The sequence below is a fragment of the Rhizophagus irregularis genome, chromosome 25, assembly GCF_026210795.1.
Source record: "Rhizophagus irregularis chromosome 25, complete sequence".
Lineage (NCBI taxonomy): Eukaryota > Fungi > Glomeromycota > Glomeromycetes > Glomerales > Glomeraceae > Rhizophagus > Rhizophagus irregularis.
The window spans coordinates 2,226,949-2,244,395 of record NC_089453.1 but is presented as its reverse complement, the minus strand read 5'-3'; the positions used below and the strand labels follow the sequence as shown (position 1 = coordinate 2,244,395).

Below are 17,447 nucleotides of genomic sequence, written 5' to 3'. Positions count from 1 at the left end.
CGTGGATCTCTTGTTATACCATATAATCCAGTGCTACCAGTATTACATTCTTAACCTAAGTAAAAAATATTTATTAGTAATAACTTCAAATAATAATTAACTAAAAAAAATTTTTTATTCACCTCACTAGTAAGAGCTTCCATGATATTTAATGAGCTCTTAAATTTTTTAAGTTCAACTGTAATAGGACCAATACGTTCTCTATGGAGTTCATTAGGTTCTCCATCCAACCAAGTAGCTGAATAAATAACAGCATAACCTCCTTTACCAATAGGTTTAATATCTTGAAGCCTATCATAAGGTATCCATTCTAAATTATGATAATAATTATTTGTTTGAAGTTGTGATTCATAAGTTAATTTATCTAATTCAGGATCTCTATTTGAGTTTCCTTCTCTTTAAAAACGTCCTGGATCACATTTATTACACCAGTCTTCTCCAGTGTTTGGACTCTTACAATTAGAACATACTCCCTTTTCTTCAATTTCATCTCTTAAATCTTTTGAAAAAAGAGCTTTAAATTTATATTTTGTATCAAGTTTAGTATAATTCATATTATATAAATATTATATAAATATTATATAATAGTTGTTTAACTAATACTTGATATAAAATGAAATGAAAGTTTGGACAAAAAAAAGAAAGAGTAAACCGTAATTTTTAAAATTTATACAAATTAATAAAGTGTAACTATTCGTGCATGTGATAAATATAATGTATAGATCAAGCAGATCACTAATCCAAAATTGGAATAGTCTGTACAGCATATTTTTCAGCCGAATACTCACCAATAAACTAGTGATATTATATTAAGTAATAATGTATTGAATGAATAAAAATTTTATGGTGAGTTTATCAAATTATAACTTTTTTTAATTTCTACAACAGTTTGTATAGTTTTCTTTTGAAACAGTGTGTTCAACATTTGATTTTAAATTAAAAGAGGTACCACCTTGAATAAACGTAAATGTCTAAATGATTTACGGATGATCATTGTTCGATGATAGTTTGAAAAAGTCATTTACGATTTTCTATTTGGAATAAAATTTCAATAAAAACTCTCATAAAAAGGAATAAAAGGGTTAAAAAAGTTACAAAACATGAAGTACAATTTCATAAATAAATACCTTAAATTGTTATTCTTATAAATTTTCGAATTTGATTCATACCTCATAATTAGTTTGATTTATTGGATATACTATATTATTTGATTTAAATAGTAATAATAGAAATTTTATGTAAGGAGGAAAGATATGATAAATTGGTGATATAACAAATTGTTTAAGAGAATATTTTGCAAAGATCTCAAGTCAAAACCATTTTATTATTCTTATCATTTTAGAATCCAAGTTTAAAGTAAATCCAGATTACTTCTATCGCCACATTTTACATTGGGAATTATGAAGATGAACGTTTATGTCCATATCAGGGATGCAACGGTCGGTTATGGTCGGTTATAATCGGTTATAGCAATTTAAACGGTCAGTTATGGTCGGTTAAAAATTGGTTAAACGGTCGGTTAAACGGTCGGTTAAATGGTTGGTTATACCATTTTACTTAAATAATTGGTTAAATGGTCGGTCAAATGGTTAAAAATTGTTGGTCAAATGTTAAATGGTTGGTCAAACGGTCGGTTAAACGGTTATGATCATAACCGTTGCCATCCCTAGTCCATATAGTGCTTTTAATACTTTAATAGATCGAACACAACCGTGGCGTGATACTGAAGACAAAAGGAAAAGAGAAATAGTATAGAAGTCATTATGTCATACTCTGTGTCCTCCATTATGACATTTTATAGTCATTTTAACAACAGTTTTGAAATCCTAATCAACCTTATCCTAACCCTAATCCTAACTAATTTTCTTACCTAACCCTAACTCTAATCCTAAATGATGATTGTAACATTTGTCTGCGAAATGACCTTGTCGGTGAAAAGTTTTGTGGGTTAGGTACTGTAATTGACAGTGAAATTATTATGAATGCGATAGTCATAGTAACAAATTATTAAATAAAGCGTACAAATAAAACATATATATTGTAATATTAGAGTTAAATTTTACACTTATTACTTTAATTATCAAAAGCTATGTAATAATAATTTCTAATAAATAAAATTTTTTATTATTTAGTTTATAATCTAAACTACAAGAAAAAAGCCAATAAATTTTATAATTAATTATACGGGATAATTACCCACATCCAATAACTGTAATATTATGCATGCCACCCAATATTATGCCTTTATTATATATACATAACCAATATTTTTATCTCATTCTTTTTACTAGCAAAAATAAGCGTGATCATAATAGGCTGCATAATAAACATTTTTATTTACTGCACATTCACAATGGTAATAAAGTATGATAATTTATGGGTCATATCATGAGTATCGGGGAATCATCGGAGTGATGACACTTTACATTTTGGACTTGCATTTTTTATGGGAATCATTAATTACAAGATTACAAGATTATTTGAATTAATTTTATAAAAATATCATTTCTTTTACGATTTTATTAGCGTATAAAGAATACATTAATAAAATAATAAATTTATCTTATAGGGTTATTTGCTAAGAATAATTAGAAAAAACTATTTCTAATATTTTTTGTTACATAAAAACGCAACACAGCTTAAAAAAAATATTTAAATGGAAATATTTTACAAAGGGGAAAAAAAAAAGAATATAGGGGGTTCATTATGTTTAAAAAATTAAAATTTTTAAAAAATTAAGATTAAGATATTTTAAAATTATGATTTTAAGATATTTGAAAAAAATAGGAAATTTTAGTAGTGGAAATAGTTGGAGAGGTAACCGTCTTTCGTTATAACCGTCGGTATAAAAGTTAAACCATCCTAAAATTTTTAACCGTCGGTATAAGTTATAGACAATCCGTATTTTTTTCGTTCATTTTTCGGTCATTCGTTTCCGTTTTCGTTCTACTTTTTATTGGAGATTCTTTTCCGTTTTCGTTCTACTTTTTATTGGAGATTCTTTTCCGTTTTCGTTCTACTTTTATTGAACCTTCATTTCCGTTTTCGTTCTACTTTTATTGGAGATTCTTTTCCGTTTTCGTTCTACTTTTATTGGAGGCTATGAATTAATTGTTTCACCCATTTCGTTTATTAATTTTTTTTTGGTTTTTTATTTTTTCGATATCATTTTCGTTGATGGAAAAAATCTCCGGTCGATGGCCACTGTATTTATAATGGTTGAAGCCGATTAATGATCCATAGAAGATTCGAAGAATCATTTATTTTTAATCATTCAAAAAACAAAAAATGGATAATTGTAACATTAAAAAAAATCATACGATATTATTGTGCAGCCAAAATCATTCGATTGTTTCGTTTATTAAATTATAGCACAACGTTATCCATTTAATCTTGACTTTTACTTAAAATGAAAAAAATAAATGAGAAGATTATGAAAAAAAATCATTGTACAATTAAATTTTCTCACAGTTATCCGATATATGCTTACTTTATTTGGTAAGTGTATGAACTCCTATTGTTTCATTCATTATTTTAATGAAAAAAAAGGTTTATGTTCGCGTTAAAGTTTGATAACAGATATTCTTGATTAAGAAAAATTTGGATCGCCAATATACCAAAAATGAAGAACAAGAGATTTTGAAATCGAAAAAAAAGGAAAAAATTAAAACAAAGTTTAAGTTTCAATAAATAATAAACATTTTGAAACTTAAAAATTATTTATATTTGGATTTTTATTTGGATATCAATTTTTTTTTGACGCGTTAATCATATGATATGTGTTTGTTACATTATTTAAATTAAAGTATGACACCGTTTTTTTCATAAATGAAATTTTCGTAGTGGATTGTTGAGAAAATTCAAGGTTTTGATCTTTTAGTAACTTATTACTTAATAAGAATTTCTTCAATATATTATAATAGGAAATAATTTTATTTTTACCTTTTGGCGTTGTCATGAGGGGGTTTTTTTTTTAAGGTTTACAGTGATTTACAGATTGGGGAGTCATTAAGTAAATCATACATATTGAAACAAACAAATTCTTTCATTCTAAGTTTCGTTTTATTGGTCGATCCTTAAATTTGTTTAAAATTTTATTTATTTATCCAATAATAATAGGAAATTCGGGATTATGATATAATTACATATTTTAAGGAGTTATACAACTAATAAAATTTAATTAATTACATAAAGAAATGCGTTAAAAAGAATATTTTATTTATTTACATAAGGAATTAATTAATTAAGGAAAATGCGTTACTAACAAAAAAAAAAAAAAAATTTACTTTTTTTTAAAAAATTATTTTTAGAATAAGATCTTTTCTATTTTAACATTTGAATTATGATACCATTTTTAAATTGTTAAAACTCTTAATATTATTACAAATTAAAAATAATTTTCTAAATATGTCAATATAATCAAGGATTAATGTAACGCAAACCGATTTCCGATTTTTTCAGATTAAAATTTCCCTTATTTTTTTTTTATTTACTTTTATGGTTTCTTTGACTTATTTTTTTTTTTTCCTTTTCTTTGATAACTTTTATCCATAAATTTTCAAAATTGGAATTATTTATTTATTTATAATAATCATTATCCTATTGGTCTCGCAATTATTTACACAAAAGTATTCGTAAATATAAATATTTAGATTTTTTTTATATTTTTCGAATATCTAAAAATAGAATTATTTTTCCTGATAAAACTTTCATCATCTAAAAAAAAACCAGGAAAAAAAAAATTTAAAATTTAGAAACAAGTTGTCTTAGTTCCTGACAGGCCATTCTAAATTGTTCAATAGAAAATTTTTTTTTAATATAAGGCCACGCAAACTAATATTTTCGGTTCACTTCACCCGGCCGGGTCACTTTTTCAAAATTTGACCAAAAAATTTTTATATGTAAAATTTTTGTCACGTGATTTCAAGTAATTTTATTGGTTAAATCTTAATTATCATGAATAGTAATTTAAACATTTTTAGACTTTACAAATTTATTTTCTTTACTCCTTCTCTTTTTATTTTCAACTTACGTACTACAATCTTCACAATATGAAACATACTCTCCACAATTATTTTCTTCTTCACATTCTGCTCCATAGTTAAAACAAAGTGCTTTTTTAAATAATCCACTTGAATATTAAATATTGAATTTCAATCGGACTATTACATGTAAATTCTGGAACAAATAGATTATTTGAATTGGCATTTAAAATATTGCGTAAATTCCATATTTACATATAACTTCCCAAGTAATACAGTTCAGCGAAATTTTTTCCCCAGCTAATATTTTCGATTAACAAAATTTTACTTCAAAATCTGCTCCCCAGAAATTAGATGATAAATATGAAATTGATATATCATTAAAAAATCTTTTATTTCTGTCTCTTTTTAAACTGGTAAACCTTCCTAATCTTTTAAAGTTACAGAGTTGTAACTTATTCGTACATGTATGATAGGCATTTTTAATAACAAACTGGAACGAAAAAAATTTGATTATCTTCGAAACCCCTAAATACAGATTATCTAGCCGGTACGTGACTTATAATAAAATCGTGACATCTGATTGGTTGACTTTTAAGGGGGAAGGTAATTAAAGAATTTATTTTCGCTCCAAAGTTCTCAGCCACGTGATAAACTTACCCGCCAATAAAATTACGTCCTGATCACGTGATAAACTTTTTATATATAAACTTATTTTTATTGAAATTTGAAAAAGTGACCCGGCCAGGTGAAGTGAACCGATAAATCGAATTTGTGTGGCCTAATGTTTACACTTTCATCAAGAATTTATTTTATAAGATTAATATTATAATTTTATATAATCCTATTTCACATTTCCACGCATTATATCACATTATTAAAAATTTTCTTACTAAATGTCATCGATTCAATTAAAAAGTATTTTGAAATCACCTATTTTCAATTAATTGTGGCAATGTAGAAAATGTAGCAAGATACTCGTACGACTCCTTACTTAAGTAAGTTTGAAATCATATTTTGGCGATTCTGATCAGATTTTCGATTAATTCGATTTTGACAAAATCGATTCTGCATGATTAGCTCCGTATATTAAACATACATTAATTATCAATTTGTTGATTATTTTTAAATTAAAAACGTTGCAGTTTGTAGTAGACCTCTCAAAGATTTTGAAGTCAAGTTAAATGGTACATTCTTTTATTTATATTCATAAAAATTTCAATAATACACTATTTTACTACGATCAAGGTATTATATACAGGTTCTTTTAATACTATCAGATTTACAGCACATTGGCGCAAGGTACATTGGATACAACGCAAATCACTATCAATCACGTGACTTCTAACGTTGCTCTACATAAAGGCCAAAATTACCTTGACAACATGGAACATATAGAACAACGATCCAAACACAGCAACAATGTATGATGAGTCAATAGCGTAGATGATTTTCGCTGTGAATAAAGATAAATGAAGAATACTCCAACCCACCGACCGATGGTACCTCTACTACATCACATAAGAAAACTCTTAATTCAACACGTCCTTTCATCCCCGTTAACGCCCCTTTTACGCAGGTTTACGATGCAATGACTGACGCACAATTAAGCGATCGAACGAGGAAGCGCGTAAATTCCTTAAACATAAAAGACGCTTTCATTAGACGTACTCCGCCGTCTAGTGATGATGAAAGATCTAGAAGATCAAAACAACCTAAGAAACATATAATATCCGAAACGCTGGATTTTGTGAATTATAAAACATCCATCAATCAATTTCGTTCACCTCCACATAAATAATTGCACACCCCCTATTTTTATAAAGGACAATACAAAGTTTTTTTATTAACAGCACCGTTCCGTCTATGACAGTATTTACAGGTGGTATTTTATGAAAGGGAATGGATTAATAGTCGTGATACAATTTTTTAGTTCATTTTGTTGTATAGTTTTTTTTAATGGTTCGTTTATATTTAGTCTAGGAACTGGTTATGTCTCAAGTTCTATAAAACCATAGGCAAGACGACTTCGTTGTAGTCGGTTTTAGGTGGTAACTCATATATGTTTGTTTAGTCTAGCTTTGTAATTTTAGCAACTTACAGTTTTATTATACATCTGTCGTAATCTGACTTTTTTTATTTTGTTAAATCGAAAGACGTATACACTATACAGACTATAGTCACTATACAGTGACATGTACAGTGTAGTCGGATTAATATAGAATAATGGCACACAAAAAAAATTGTAAAATATAAATGTGTAACTAGCTGTACTATAAAAGCTAATCTATAGAAATCAACTTTTCATCAGTGCCGCCACTCTGCCATATTCTCATAACCGAGCGGGAATGACACAATCTTTAGCTCAAGATTAGCAATTTGTTATTCATAATTTCAAAACCTTTCGATATTAACGCACAAATCACATAATAATTTTTTTTGTATATTACAAAAAATTATTTTTGATAAAAAAAATAGCCATGTATCAATCGTATCTAGAAGCTACGAGTTACTGTAATATGGTGTACTAAAAAAAAAAATTCACACTTTACAATTATATCGTGCATTGAAAAATAACAGCAACTTTTACAGTGTTAAATAATATTATTCACAAATCGTAGTAACTATATTATTAACTCATAGAACAGTCAATATATCCAAGTCTATTTTTATTTTGTGAATAAAAAAGTATATTCATAGCAACCTTTTTTTTCCAAAAATTGACAGTTCGACAAAATAATCGGCTTTAGAGGCTTTCACAAATTTCTAATTTTTTCTTTGATAAACTGATACTAATAATTTTGAAATTCGGAAAAATATGCTGGTAGATTCGACAGATTTTGAGAATAAAATAAATAAAGATGCCCATTCCTTCCTGACAGCCCAAGCCCAAGTGTGTAAAAGAACATTCGAAATTAAATTTGCCAAATTGATTTCAAATGAATTTCTTAATTAGGCAATTCATTGAAATTATTAAATGATCAAAAAAGTCGGGTACCTGATTTACTGTTTTACTTTGAGTGATCAAAACAAAAGATGTTGTCTTCCGTATTCTCCGTCTATCTGTCTATGAGATCAACTTTATATAACAATTTGTTATTTAAAAATAAAAATCAAAGATTTTTTTTTTTTTTACCAGTTATTAAAACCGAAAATGAAACCGAATTCAAACAAAACTCTTTGGAGCTTATTGGTGATTTTCACTAGTGTATTAACAATTTTTGTGACAACTTATGTTAGTGCTTACACAATAAATACCTATAATCATTCTGAAGGAGATGCTTACATCTCACCAATGGGATATTTTACGCTTACTGATGGAAGCCAATTGCTTCGATTTTATCGTCCACTTAACAATAGAAAGTGTAATGAACCAGATTTACACTTAAGAGTTTTACATGTAAATGGGACCATGTCACCTTTTGTTGTTCAAAACTTTTCGATTCCGAAGTTTAATTTTTGTCGAATAGATATGGATGTATTATCACCTGATTATATCATAGTAACCAATCTTAACAGGGATAATATATTCTACATACTTTACTATAATATATCTGATACCGACTATAGTCTACCATTTGGAAGATTTATTGCTGAAGTGGATTCAGATGGAAATATATTAGGGTAAAAATCCTTTTATAACCAATTTATGCAAAAATGTTTATCTAACATGATTTATTTTTGTACGACAGCGAAAATTGGCTCGGTTACAATAATTATTATAATGGTAGTATAGTTGGACGATTAGGAAAATTTAAATTTATTTTTGATTTGTCCGATACATTTTATTATATGAAATTGGCTGATATTCATGATCCTGATACTTTGGAGTGGCAAAAATTTAAAATAACGTAAGTTTCACCATAAACTTATTAACCAATTAATAAAATAAATATTAACTTTTAATTTCTTAGTCCAATTACTGGAAGACTCCAAAAAGGAGAAAGTGGAGTGATATCTCGTAAAGATTTAAATCTTCAATATGATAATCCTATATATTCATTTTTAACGATTGATAGTGGACTTGGATTTATTTATTCAAAACGTTATTCCTCACAAGTTAATGCGGAACTGCAACCAAGTTTATATATTTATGTTAATTTTTACAAACCTGAGAATGAAAACAAAAAATTAACTGAACCATTTATTATTTATCAAACATCCACTCCAAATTTATCTATGAATTTTGCAATGTGTTCGGTAGATATTAAGGGTATAGGATATCAATGTGTCATTCAATTAAGAAAAACTACTGAAATTGATCCACTTAATAAAGATATTTATTATGGTCATAATTTGGTATTAATTGTTTCATTTCTTTCGTCTGGTTCAGTCACTAGGATTGTACAATTAACGGGAAATTACGCGAAAGCTGATTCGGTTGTTAAAGTCCCTCTAATTTATGGAGGTTATTTATTAATGTATAGGAATAGCGTATTAGACGTAGATGGCGTACAAGGGTGTTTACTTGGAGGAGATATTTTTGATACTAATGACATGTTTAATTCAACTTGGGATATACCTCCCAATTTTACAATTCAATCTCCATGCATTTTTATTTATAATTTTATTTATAAGACCTTTGATATGATTTGGAAAATTACGCCAACAGATTTAACAATTGTTTCAACGGATGTGCCAACATTTCTTTACATTGAAGGGTAAAAATTTTATTTACTGTACTTAATAGTAGGAAAGGAAATTAACCGGTGGGCAGAATTAACGTTAATTCCTTCCTTACTGGTAATTTTACTCCCAGTTAAGATTTTATATAATTATTTATTTTTTATTTTTATACGTACATATATATAGATAGTGAACTTGCCTTGAAATCGGCAAAGATTAGTTCAGTTAATCCAAAATATGGTAAAACAATCACTTTAGGAAGAAATACTCTTGAAATTAATTATGAAGTTCCAATTTCATTATCGATTCGAAATATCACCATCTATCAAGTTAACGGAACAAATATTCTTATGCGACAAACAACTTCTGGTAAAGCATCAGAGTTTTTCACAATAGAACAAAACAAAATTACTTTAAAAGTATTGCCAAGTACATTTAATGTACCAAGTGCTGAATATCATATATCTATTGATCCAAATTTTGTAATGCAAAAAGAAATTAATGAACCCATAGATAGACTTCAACATTCATCGTGGGTTGTCATTACTGGTAATTATTATTTTATATAATTATTCAAATTCTTCACTTAAAAAATTCTAAATTTACTTATAAAAAAAAAATAGAAGCGTTTGAGGATACTTATGCAGGTATATTATAATTAATTTATTCAAGAAAGAAAAAAAACTTTATTTATAAATTTTAATTAAATTTATTTTAGAATCTTTTACTGGATCAATTAGATTAATACCTGAAGGAACAAAACTTTTTTATCAAAATAAAAAAGAATTTATTGATCAACTACTTCAAGAAATTTCATTAATTCTTCCTGTTGATCGTGATAGATTAAAGATCAAAGATCATCAACAAGTGGATAGTTCGACTCAATTTGAACAATTAATTATTCCTTTACAAATCGAACCCACAAGAAATTTATCTCAGAGAAATACCAATAATTTATATCACGATTTAAATCATATGATTCTAAATAAACAATATACTGTAATTTCTAAATATCAGTATGCTTCACTATTAGATCAATCTTATGGATATAAACTGAATGGTAAATTTATCGTTATAATTATCATTAAATTTGAATTTATTGTTGATTATAATATTATTACTTTTAGCCGGTATTAAAGAAATTATACGAGATAATAAAGAAACAATATTATCCGCTATAGTTGTTCTTTTTATCATAATTCTTGTATTTTTATGGGCTAAAAGAAAAGGAGAAAGGAATAAGGATAATGAGGATAACGAGGAAAATGAGAAAAATGAGGATGAAGAGGTAATTTGTATTTGTGTTTTATTTAAATTAGATACTAATATTTATTATTATTTATGCTAGAGATCAAATATGATTATATTGAAAGTCGGATTATCTCTTATGGATTTTGTCTTGGATGGGTTATTCATATACAAAAATGGTTATGATATTAAAATACTTTTCATTCCAAGGTTCGTAAATTAATAATTGTATATATAAATAAATTAATTATTACTGATATCTAATATATTTATTTTCAAAAATAATAGTCTAGTGATTTTTGCATTTGCATCAATCTTTAATTTAATATTGGCATTGTCATTAATAATATACGAAAATTTTAAGCATGATAAATTTAAGGAATGGCTTAAAAAAAATTCAATTGTCGCATCAATATTTACACTTTTTTCAGCAACAAATGTTGAAGTTTTAAATGTCTTGACCTCAAAAATAGGTGGATTCAAAATGTTTTCAGCAACTTTTAAGAAAAATACAATCTCAACAATATTTTGGCTTAGTGTAACTAATTTCATTGTTAAAGATATTCCTCAATTTGGTATTCAGGTAATTTATAATTATTTGCTGTTATTATTATTATTATCATTATTAAATTTCATAATTAATTTAAATTTTTTATATATATAGGCTTATTATATAACACATGTTATATCTTATAATGTTATTCCATTTTTAACTCTTGTAACAAGTAGCGCAATGGTCGTTTTAAATGTTATCGGAAAGTTATATAATATAATCATAGAATGCCAAAAACGAAGTACTGATGATGATGATGATGATGGTGATGGTGATGGTGATTAAGGTTGCTTGCCGAAACCTAGGGGTTTAGGCAAGATGGCATTTTGCCGAAAAGCGAAATTCTGCCAAAACTATATTAAAGTTATATTAAAAAACTGGCAAAACTTTGGAGAAAGGCGAAACTGCCGAAACTTATTATAAATGCTGAAACTGCCGAAACTCTGCCGAAACTATAATAAATCTATAGTAAAATTTTGACGAAACTAATCGTAGGATTTTGAAGAGGTTTAGACAAGCAACCTTAATGGTGATGATGATGATGATAAAGAAGGAAATTTAATCATTGAAGCTTAAATTATATTAAAATTATAAAATTATTGTAGATATTGGTTTTTGATATTTATATTTGTATAATATTTTTTATTTTTATATTTGTATAATATTACAATAATCGGTTGAATCTTGGGGCTCATGACATCGTGATGATCAGCTGACACGACACAAAAAATATTTTTATTACGTAATACATTTTTTGGATTTTGTGATTGGCTGTTTAGTTCGATTTTAATAAAATCGTTTATAATTTTTATTTGATTCGATTCTCGGTAGTTCTTGAAAGTTTTTACCACATGTAGAAAAGACTAAATTACTACATTATATTTGATAAATTATTTGCTCATAAAAGTCACCTCTTTAGAATACAAACTAATAATTTTACGGTTTAAACCAAATTTTTATAATTTCATGAGTTAAGTTTTATTACAAATATTATAATATTCAATAAATAAATATGGAAATAATAAATAAATATTTGCTGTACATTGTCTAGAACTTAAAAAAACCAAGCTCCGCAATTACCATCAGGAATCTCATCCCTTTTCCGCATATAACCATCCTTACAATGATCCGTTGAATTTGATTTATTTACAACAAATTTTCCTACATCAGGTTGTGGATGTGGCACATTATCTGGTGGTGGTAGTAATGGAGGTTGTGGTGCTGGCGCTGGTGCTGGTGCTTTAGGTGGAGGTGGAGGTCCTTCTTTTGGCGCTTCTTTTGGTGGAGGAGGTGCTGGAGCTGGAGCTGGAGCTGGAGCTGGTTCTTTTGGTGGAGCTGGAGCTGGAGCTGGTGCTGGTTCTTTTGGTGGTGTTGGTGCTGGTGCTTTACCATCTCCACCTGCTGGTGCTTTGCCATCTCCACCATCTGGTGCTTTGCCACCATCTCCACCTGGTGTTTTACCACCATCTGGTGCTTTGCCATTTCCACCATCTGGTGCTTTACCACCTTCACCTGGTACTTTTGGTTCGGGCCCTTTTGGTTCTGGTTCTTTTGGTTCTGGTGCTTTTGGTTCTGGTTCTTTAGGTGGTTCTTTAGGCAGTTCTTTTGGCGCTTTTTTTCCTTTACCCGGTCCTTTTGCATCATCATTATCATCTGGTTCTTTTGTACCGCCCGGATCTTTTCCGCCACCTGGTTCTTTTCCGCCACCTGGTTCTGGTCCTTGTCATTTTTGAAGAGTGTTACCAGTTGAATTAATTGATTTGTAAGTTGGAAAGGCAAAATTAACAACAATAAATATTATAATAAGCGTTATAATTAATATAAGCTTATTTCTAAATACAATGTAAAACATATTGAATACTTTAATTTGTTAACAGAATATTATATAGGTAAAATTTCAGCTCATTAAAAAAAAAGTGGAGTTTTTTTTTTAAAAAAAAACAGAAAAAGGGGTAAAGGGATTTTTACATGCCGAAATACGAATACAAAGTTCCATTTTTATATTTGTTTGTGTTAAATAAATAAAAAAATAAATGAACTCTTTATTTTGTTTTTCGTTTTATTTACATTACAATGTAAAAAACAAAAAAATAAAAAAGAAGAAATTCAATAAATAAAACAAAATGAAATTTTTTTTTTTGTTATTGTTTTTTCATCTGCATCATAATGAATTACCTTAAATAAGGAATTACCTAAAAAGGAATTCGGAAAATTTATCAGAAATTACGCATTCTAACTGATATGATTATTACGGAAAAAATCGGTTGATAAGAATTTTTTGATTATTTCATAAAATAGATGATAATTTAAAAAAATTTGTAATTGGCTATAATAATTATTATTAGTATTACCAGAACTTTAAATAGTATAAGCAATATATGGACGAATCTTGATTAGTGATATGCAAAAGGAAAGAATGGCGATCTAAAATTAAGAACAAGAGCAATAATAAAAGATTTTTTACCTCAAAATATGTAAGACGATATTTAAATTGATTATCTAGTATTATGTAATTATTAAATAAGTCATAAGTTTTTTTTTTTAAAAAAAGTTTATTGATAAATCCAAAAATGTCTTAAAAAGTATTAATATCTTAATGGAAACTAATTTATAAGCTCTGAAAAAAAATCTAAATATATTAATAAATAGCACCCATTGAAATTTTTCTAGATGTTCATTAGTTTCAAAATGTATTTATTGTTTGAATATTCGTTACGAAATAATTTTTTATTATTTGGTTTTTATTTATTAAATAAAATTTATAAAATATTCAATAATTTCATCTCCAACTACTAAATTCATATAAGAAAATCTTGAAGAGTCAATTTCTTTTATCTGTCAGTAATATTAATTCATTTTTATATTCACCGCTAAGGAGATGGTTCGTTGGTTCGAGCATTAGTTGGTATATATATCATGTGATCTACGAATATATACATTCGTTGCACGATGTTATTATCAAGATAGATTTGGTTTAGAAATAAGAACACTAAAATGAAGCTATCGATTTGTTCGAGAAAAAACTTAATAGATTTTAATGTAAATATGACACCTGTGAGAGAATTACATTTTACATATTATGTGACGTTTCTAATATTTTATTTTTTCTCAATAATTTTAATTTGGCCAAATTTTGGATGAATTCTGGTTGAATTCAAAGATCGACACATTATACAGTAGTTCCTTTACGTTGGATAAGTTTCACGATTTTTTAATATGTTTTTATGTAATATTTATAAGCAGGATTGCAGACATTGAACATGAAATGACATGTTTATAAGCGTAACACTGGTGTAACTCAAAATTCACATTATGTGTTATCCTTGACATGGTCGTCGGGCGGGGTGTGTGTGTCGCAGGCTCCACCCACCTCGGCCTCACGGCCTCGCAGTACCACTTGCACCGCATTTTATCGTAGAATAGAAAACAAGTCCTCCATTTTCCCCATTTTATTATTTGTACCTTGTAACGCAAAGATTATTTAAGTAATAAATTATTTTATTTTTATATAGGTACTCCGTGAAGTTCCCATTCAAAGATCTTCAAAACACTTGCAACAAATACTCTTTTGTGGTAACGATCTACTCATACGTTTAAGGAAATACTTTGGGTGAAATTTTAAATTAATCATTAATCATTAATCATTAATCATTAGTCATTACTCATTAGTCATTATTGAGTAGAGTAGCGCCCCACCCTCCCACCTAGCGAACTTGGGTTTTATTTATAGTTAATAATTTAATTAAAAAAAATAAATAAATAAATTTCAATGAAAAATTTTTTTAACAAATGAAATTAAGACATGTAAATTTTAATGAAAATTAACAAATGAATTTAAGACATGTAATGTAAAAAAAAAAAAAATTTAATTAATTCCGAAAAAAGGGAATGAATAAGCCCCTATTACTAATTAAAAAAATCCTAGCCACAGTATAATCGTTTATTATTTAGGAAATATTAAGGTTTAATAAATATACGTTTAAGGAATAAATTGGCGAAATAAATAAATTGGCGAAAAAATCATAATTTAATAAATAAATAAAATAAATAATTTAAATAATTTAAATAAATTAAATTAAATAATTAAAAATAATAAATATAATATAAAAATATAAAATAAATAATAATACTGAATGAAAAAAAAATTTTTGTCAAGAATACTAATAAATAAAATTGTTAAGAAAAAAAAAATTTTTTTTCTTTACGAAAATGAATTTATTACGTGGTCTAATAACTTGTGTTCGAAAAAGTAATATTTAATAATCGATAAGCCTGCAATGACTAAATTTAGCAAACAAAGTATAATTGTTCATTACCTTCTTAGGAAATATTGAGGCTTAATGAGTTGCATAATCAAAATAGATTTTAAGATCATTAAAAAAAAATTTTTTTTCAATCTACATATACGTTTAAGGAATAATTTGATTGAAATCTTAATTAATCATAAAATATATAAAAAATAATAAAAGAATAAATAAATAAATAATTATGTTAAAATGAATGAAAAAAAAAATTTTTTCACAAATGATTTTATTTAATTAATTATTTAATCAATAAGCCCCTTTTGTAACGACATTATAATTTTTAGCTACCTTATTAGGAAATATTGAGGTTTAATCACCTCCTTAAACTGCAGTTATTACAATATACTTTTATTGAAATGACGCAATGTATATGAGGTAATTTTTTTTTTTTATTTTCAAAATGATATACATGTTATAAATATGTAAATAAAAAAAAAATTTATTTTCTTTCTCACATGAAGTGAAACAAAATTTTTTTTTCGAAAATTTAAATTACATTATGGAGCCTCCGGCTTTTTGTTTAGGCTCTGGTTTTTTGTTTAATATTGAGTATTGGGTATTAAAGAATTGGAAAGTTGGCTGTGAAAATAGTGAAAGATTTAAAATATATATATGTATGAGATGAGTACGTTTGTGAGATAAAAAAAAAAAATTTACTCTTTAATTACTCTTAAATAAAAAAGAATATGCCCGCAAAAATATCTACAATGTGTTACATTCATGAATTCACTAAACGCCTTACTCAGGAGTTTACAGTAAAGGAAATCACGGCCGTTGCAAGATTGGATGATGATGATCCGACAAAGATTGTATATTTGAGAGTAAAGGCCTTCATTCCGGTAGATGAAAATATTCCATGTCAGATCAAAGATTTTAATAAAGGTCAAGTGATTTTCTTAAAAGGAAAGTTCGTTGCTTGCGCCAGTTGGTATAGTGTATGTATTGGTTTGCGCGTGTACTTTTGAAGTTAATAAAAATTAGTTAAAAATTTTTTTTTTATTATATATCAAAGGTTAATGCAACGTCCGTTAAGTTGATTGATAATATGGGATTTGATGATATGCCTGCAATCGGGTTAAATGTTATGATTATGGGTTTAACCACCAAGACGATAAGAAATGTTGATAATCAATCGATTATTGAATTCTATGTAGAGGAAAACTTGGGTGATCGGAAACTGAGAGAATTTTGGGTTGAGGTTCATCATAATTTGAACCTCAGATATCTTGCGAATAAGACTAATGCTATAAACCAGAGCATGCGATCGACTACTGCTTTGATTATGGGTACGCTAACCTACGAGATGCCGGTGTTAGATGAAACTAGCAGGGAAAAGACGTCTCCAGGAAAGCACATATTAACATTAGATGATATTTCCTTGATTTCTACTAACCGTAACCCCGCTGTTGATGCTCAACAATTATCAAATGCCTCGTAGTTGAATTCGAGAACCAATAACAGAAACCAACGGACCGCTCATGGTGCTTCGCCAAGAACCTCAAAAAAAGGTCGAGGAACTTCATCTCAAATGAGATTGAGATCGTCAACACTCGCGTCAGCTTTGGATTCCAATCCGATCCCTACTATGAACAATGAAACCCAGCAGGAAATTTCAGATGAGTAGATTACGTTTTTAATAAATTTTTTATTTATTATGATGAATTTATGAATTATGTAATAAAAAAAATTTGATTTCTTTTATTTTTTTAATACAAATTTATTATAATAATAAAA

At 27.3% G+C, this 17,447-nt stretch overlaps 4 protein-coding genes across 4 annotated transcripts; 3 read left to right on the top strand and 1 right to left on the bottom strand.

The window, feature by feature from the left end:
• Positions 1-13: 13 nt before the first annotated feature.
• On the bottom strand, positions 14-490 carry OCT59_016948 (uncharacterized protein; the record flags this gene model as incomplete). The annotated part of the gene is made up of 3 exons (XM_066146035.1): positions 14-55; positions 123-396; positions 471-490. 3 exons carry the CDS (start codon positions 488-490, stop codon positions 14-16), a joined length of 336 nt encoding a protein of 111 aa, XP_066003763.1.
• Positions 491-6,454: 5,964 nt separating this feature from the next.
• Positions 6,455-6,783, top strand: OCT59_016947 (uncharacterized protein; the record flags this gene model as incomplete). Its single annotated transcript, XM_066146034.1, has 2 exons — positions 6,455-6,484; positions 6,562-6,783. The coding sequence occupies 2 exons, from the start codon at positions 6,455-6,457 to the stop codon at positions 6,781-6,783; spliced, it is 252 nt and encodes an 83-aa protein (XP_066003762.1).
• Positions 6,784-8,136: 1,353 nt separating this feature from the next.
• On the top strand, positions 8,137-11,694 carry OCT59_016946 (uncharacterized protein; the record flags this gene model as incomplete). Its single annotated transcript, XM_025329269.2, has 10 exons — positions 8,137-8,606; positions 8,675-8,833; positions 8,897-9,643; positions 9,799-10,157; positions 10,232-10,255; positions 10,327-10,668; positions 10,736-10,896; positions 10,957-11,066; positions 11,145-11,439; positions 11,521-11,694. The coding sequence occupies 10 exons, from the start codon at positions 8,137-8,139 to the stop codon at positions 11,692-11,694; spliced, it is 2,841 nt and encodes a 946-aa protein (XP_025173964.2).
• A 4,705-nt stretch (positions 11,695-16,399) lies between these two features.
• OCT59_016945 (uncharacterized protein) lies at positions 16,400-17,151 on the top strand (the record flags this gene model as incomplete). Its single annotated transcript, XM_066146033.1, has 2 exons — positions 16,400-16,648; positions 16,726-17,151. The coding sequence occupies 2 exons, from the start codon at positions 16,400-16,402 to the stop codon at positions 17,149-17,151; spliced, it is 675 nt and encodes a 224-aa protein (XP_066003761.1).
• Between the last annotated feature and the right edge of the window lie 296 nt (positions 17,152-17,447).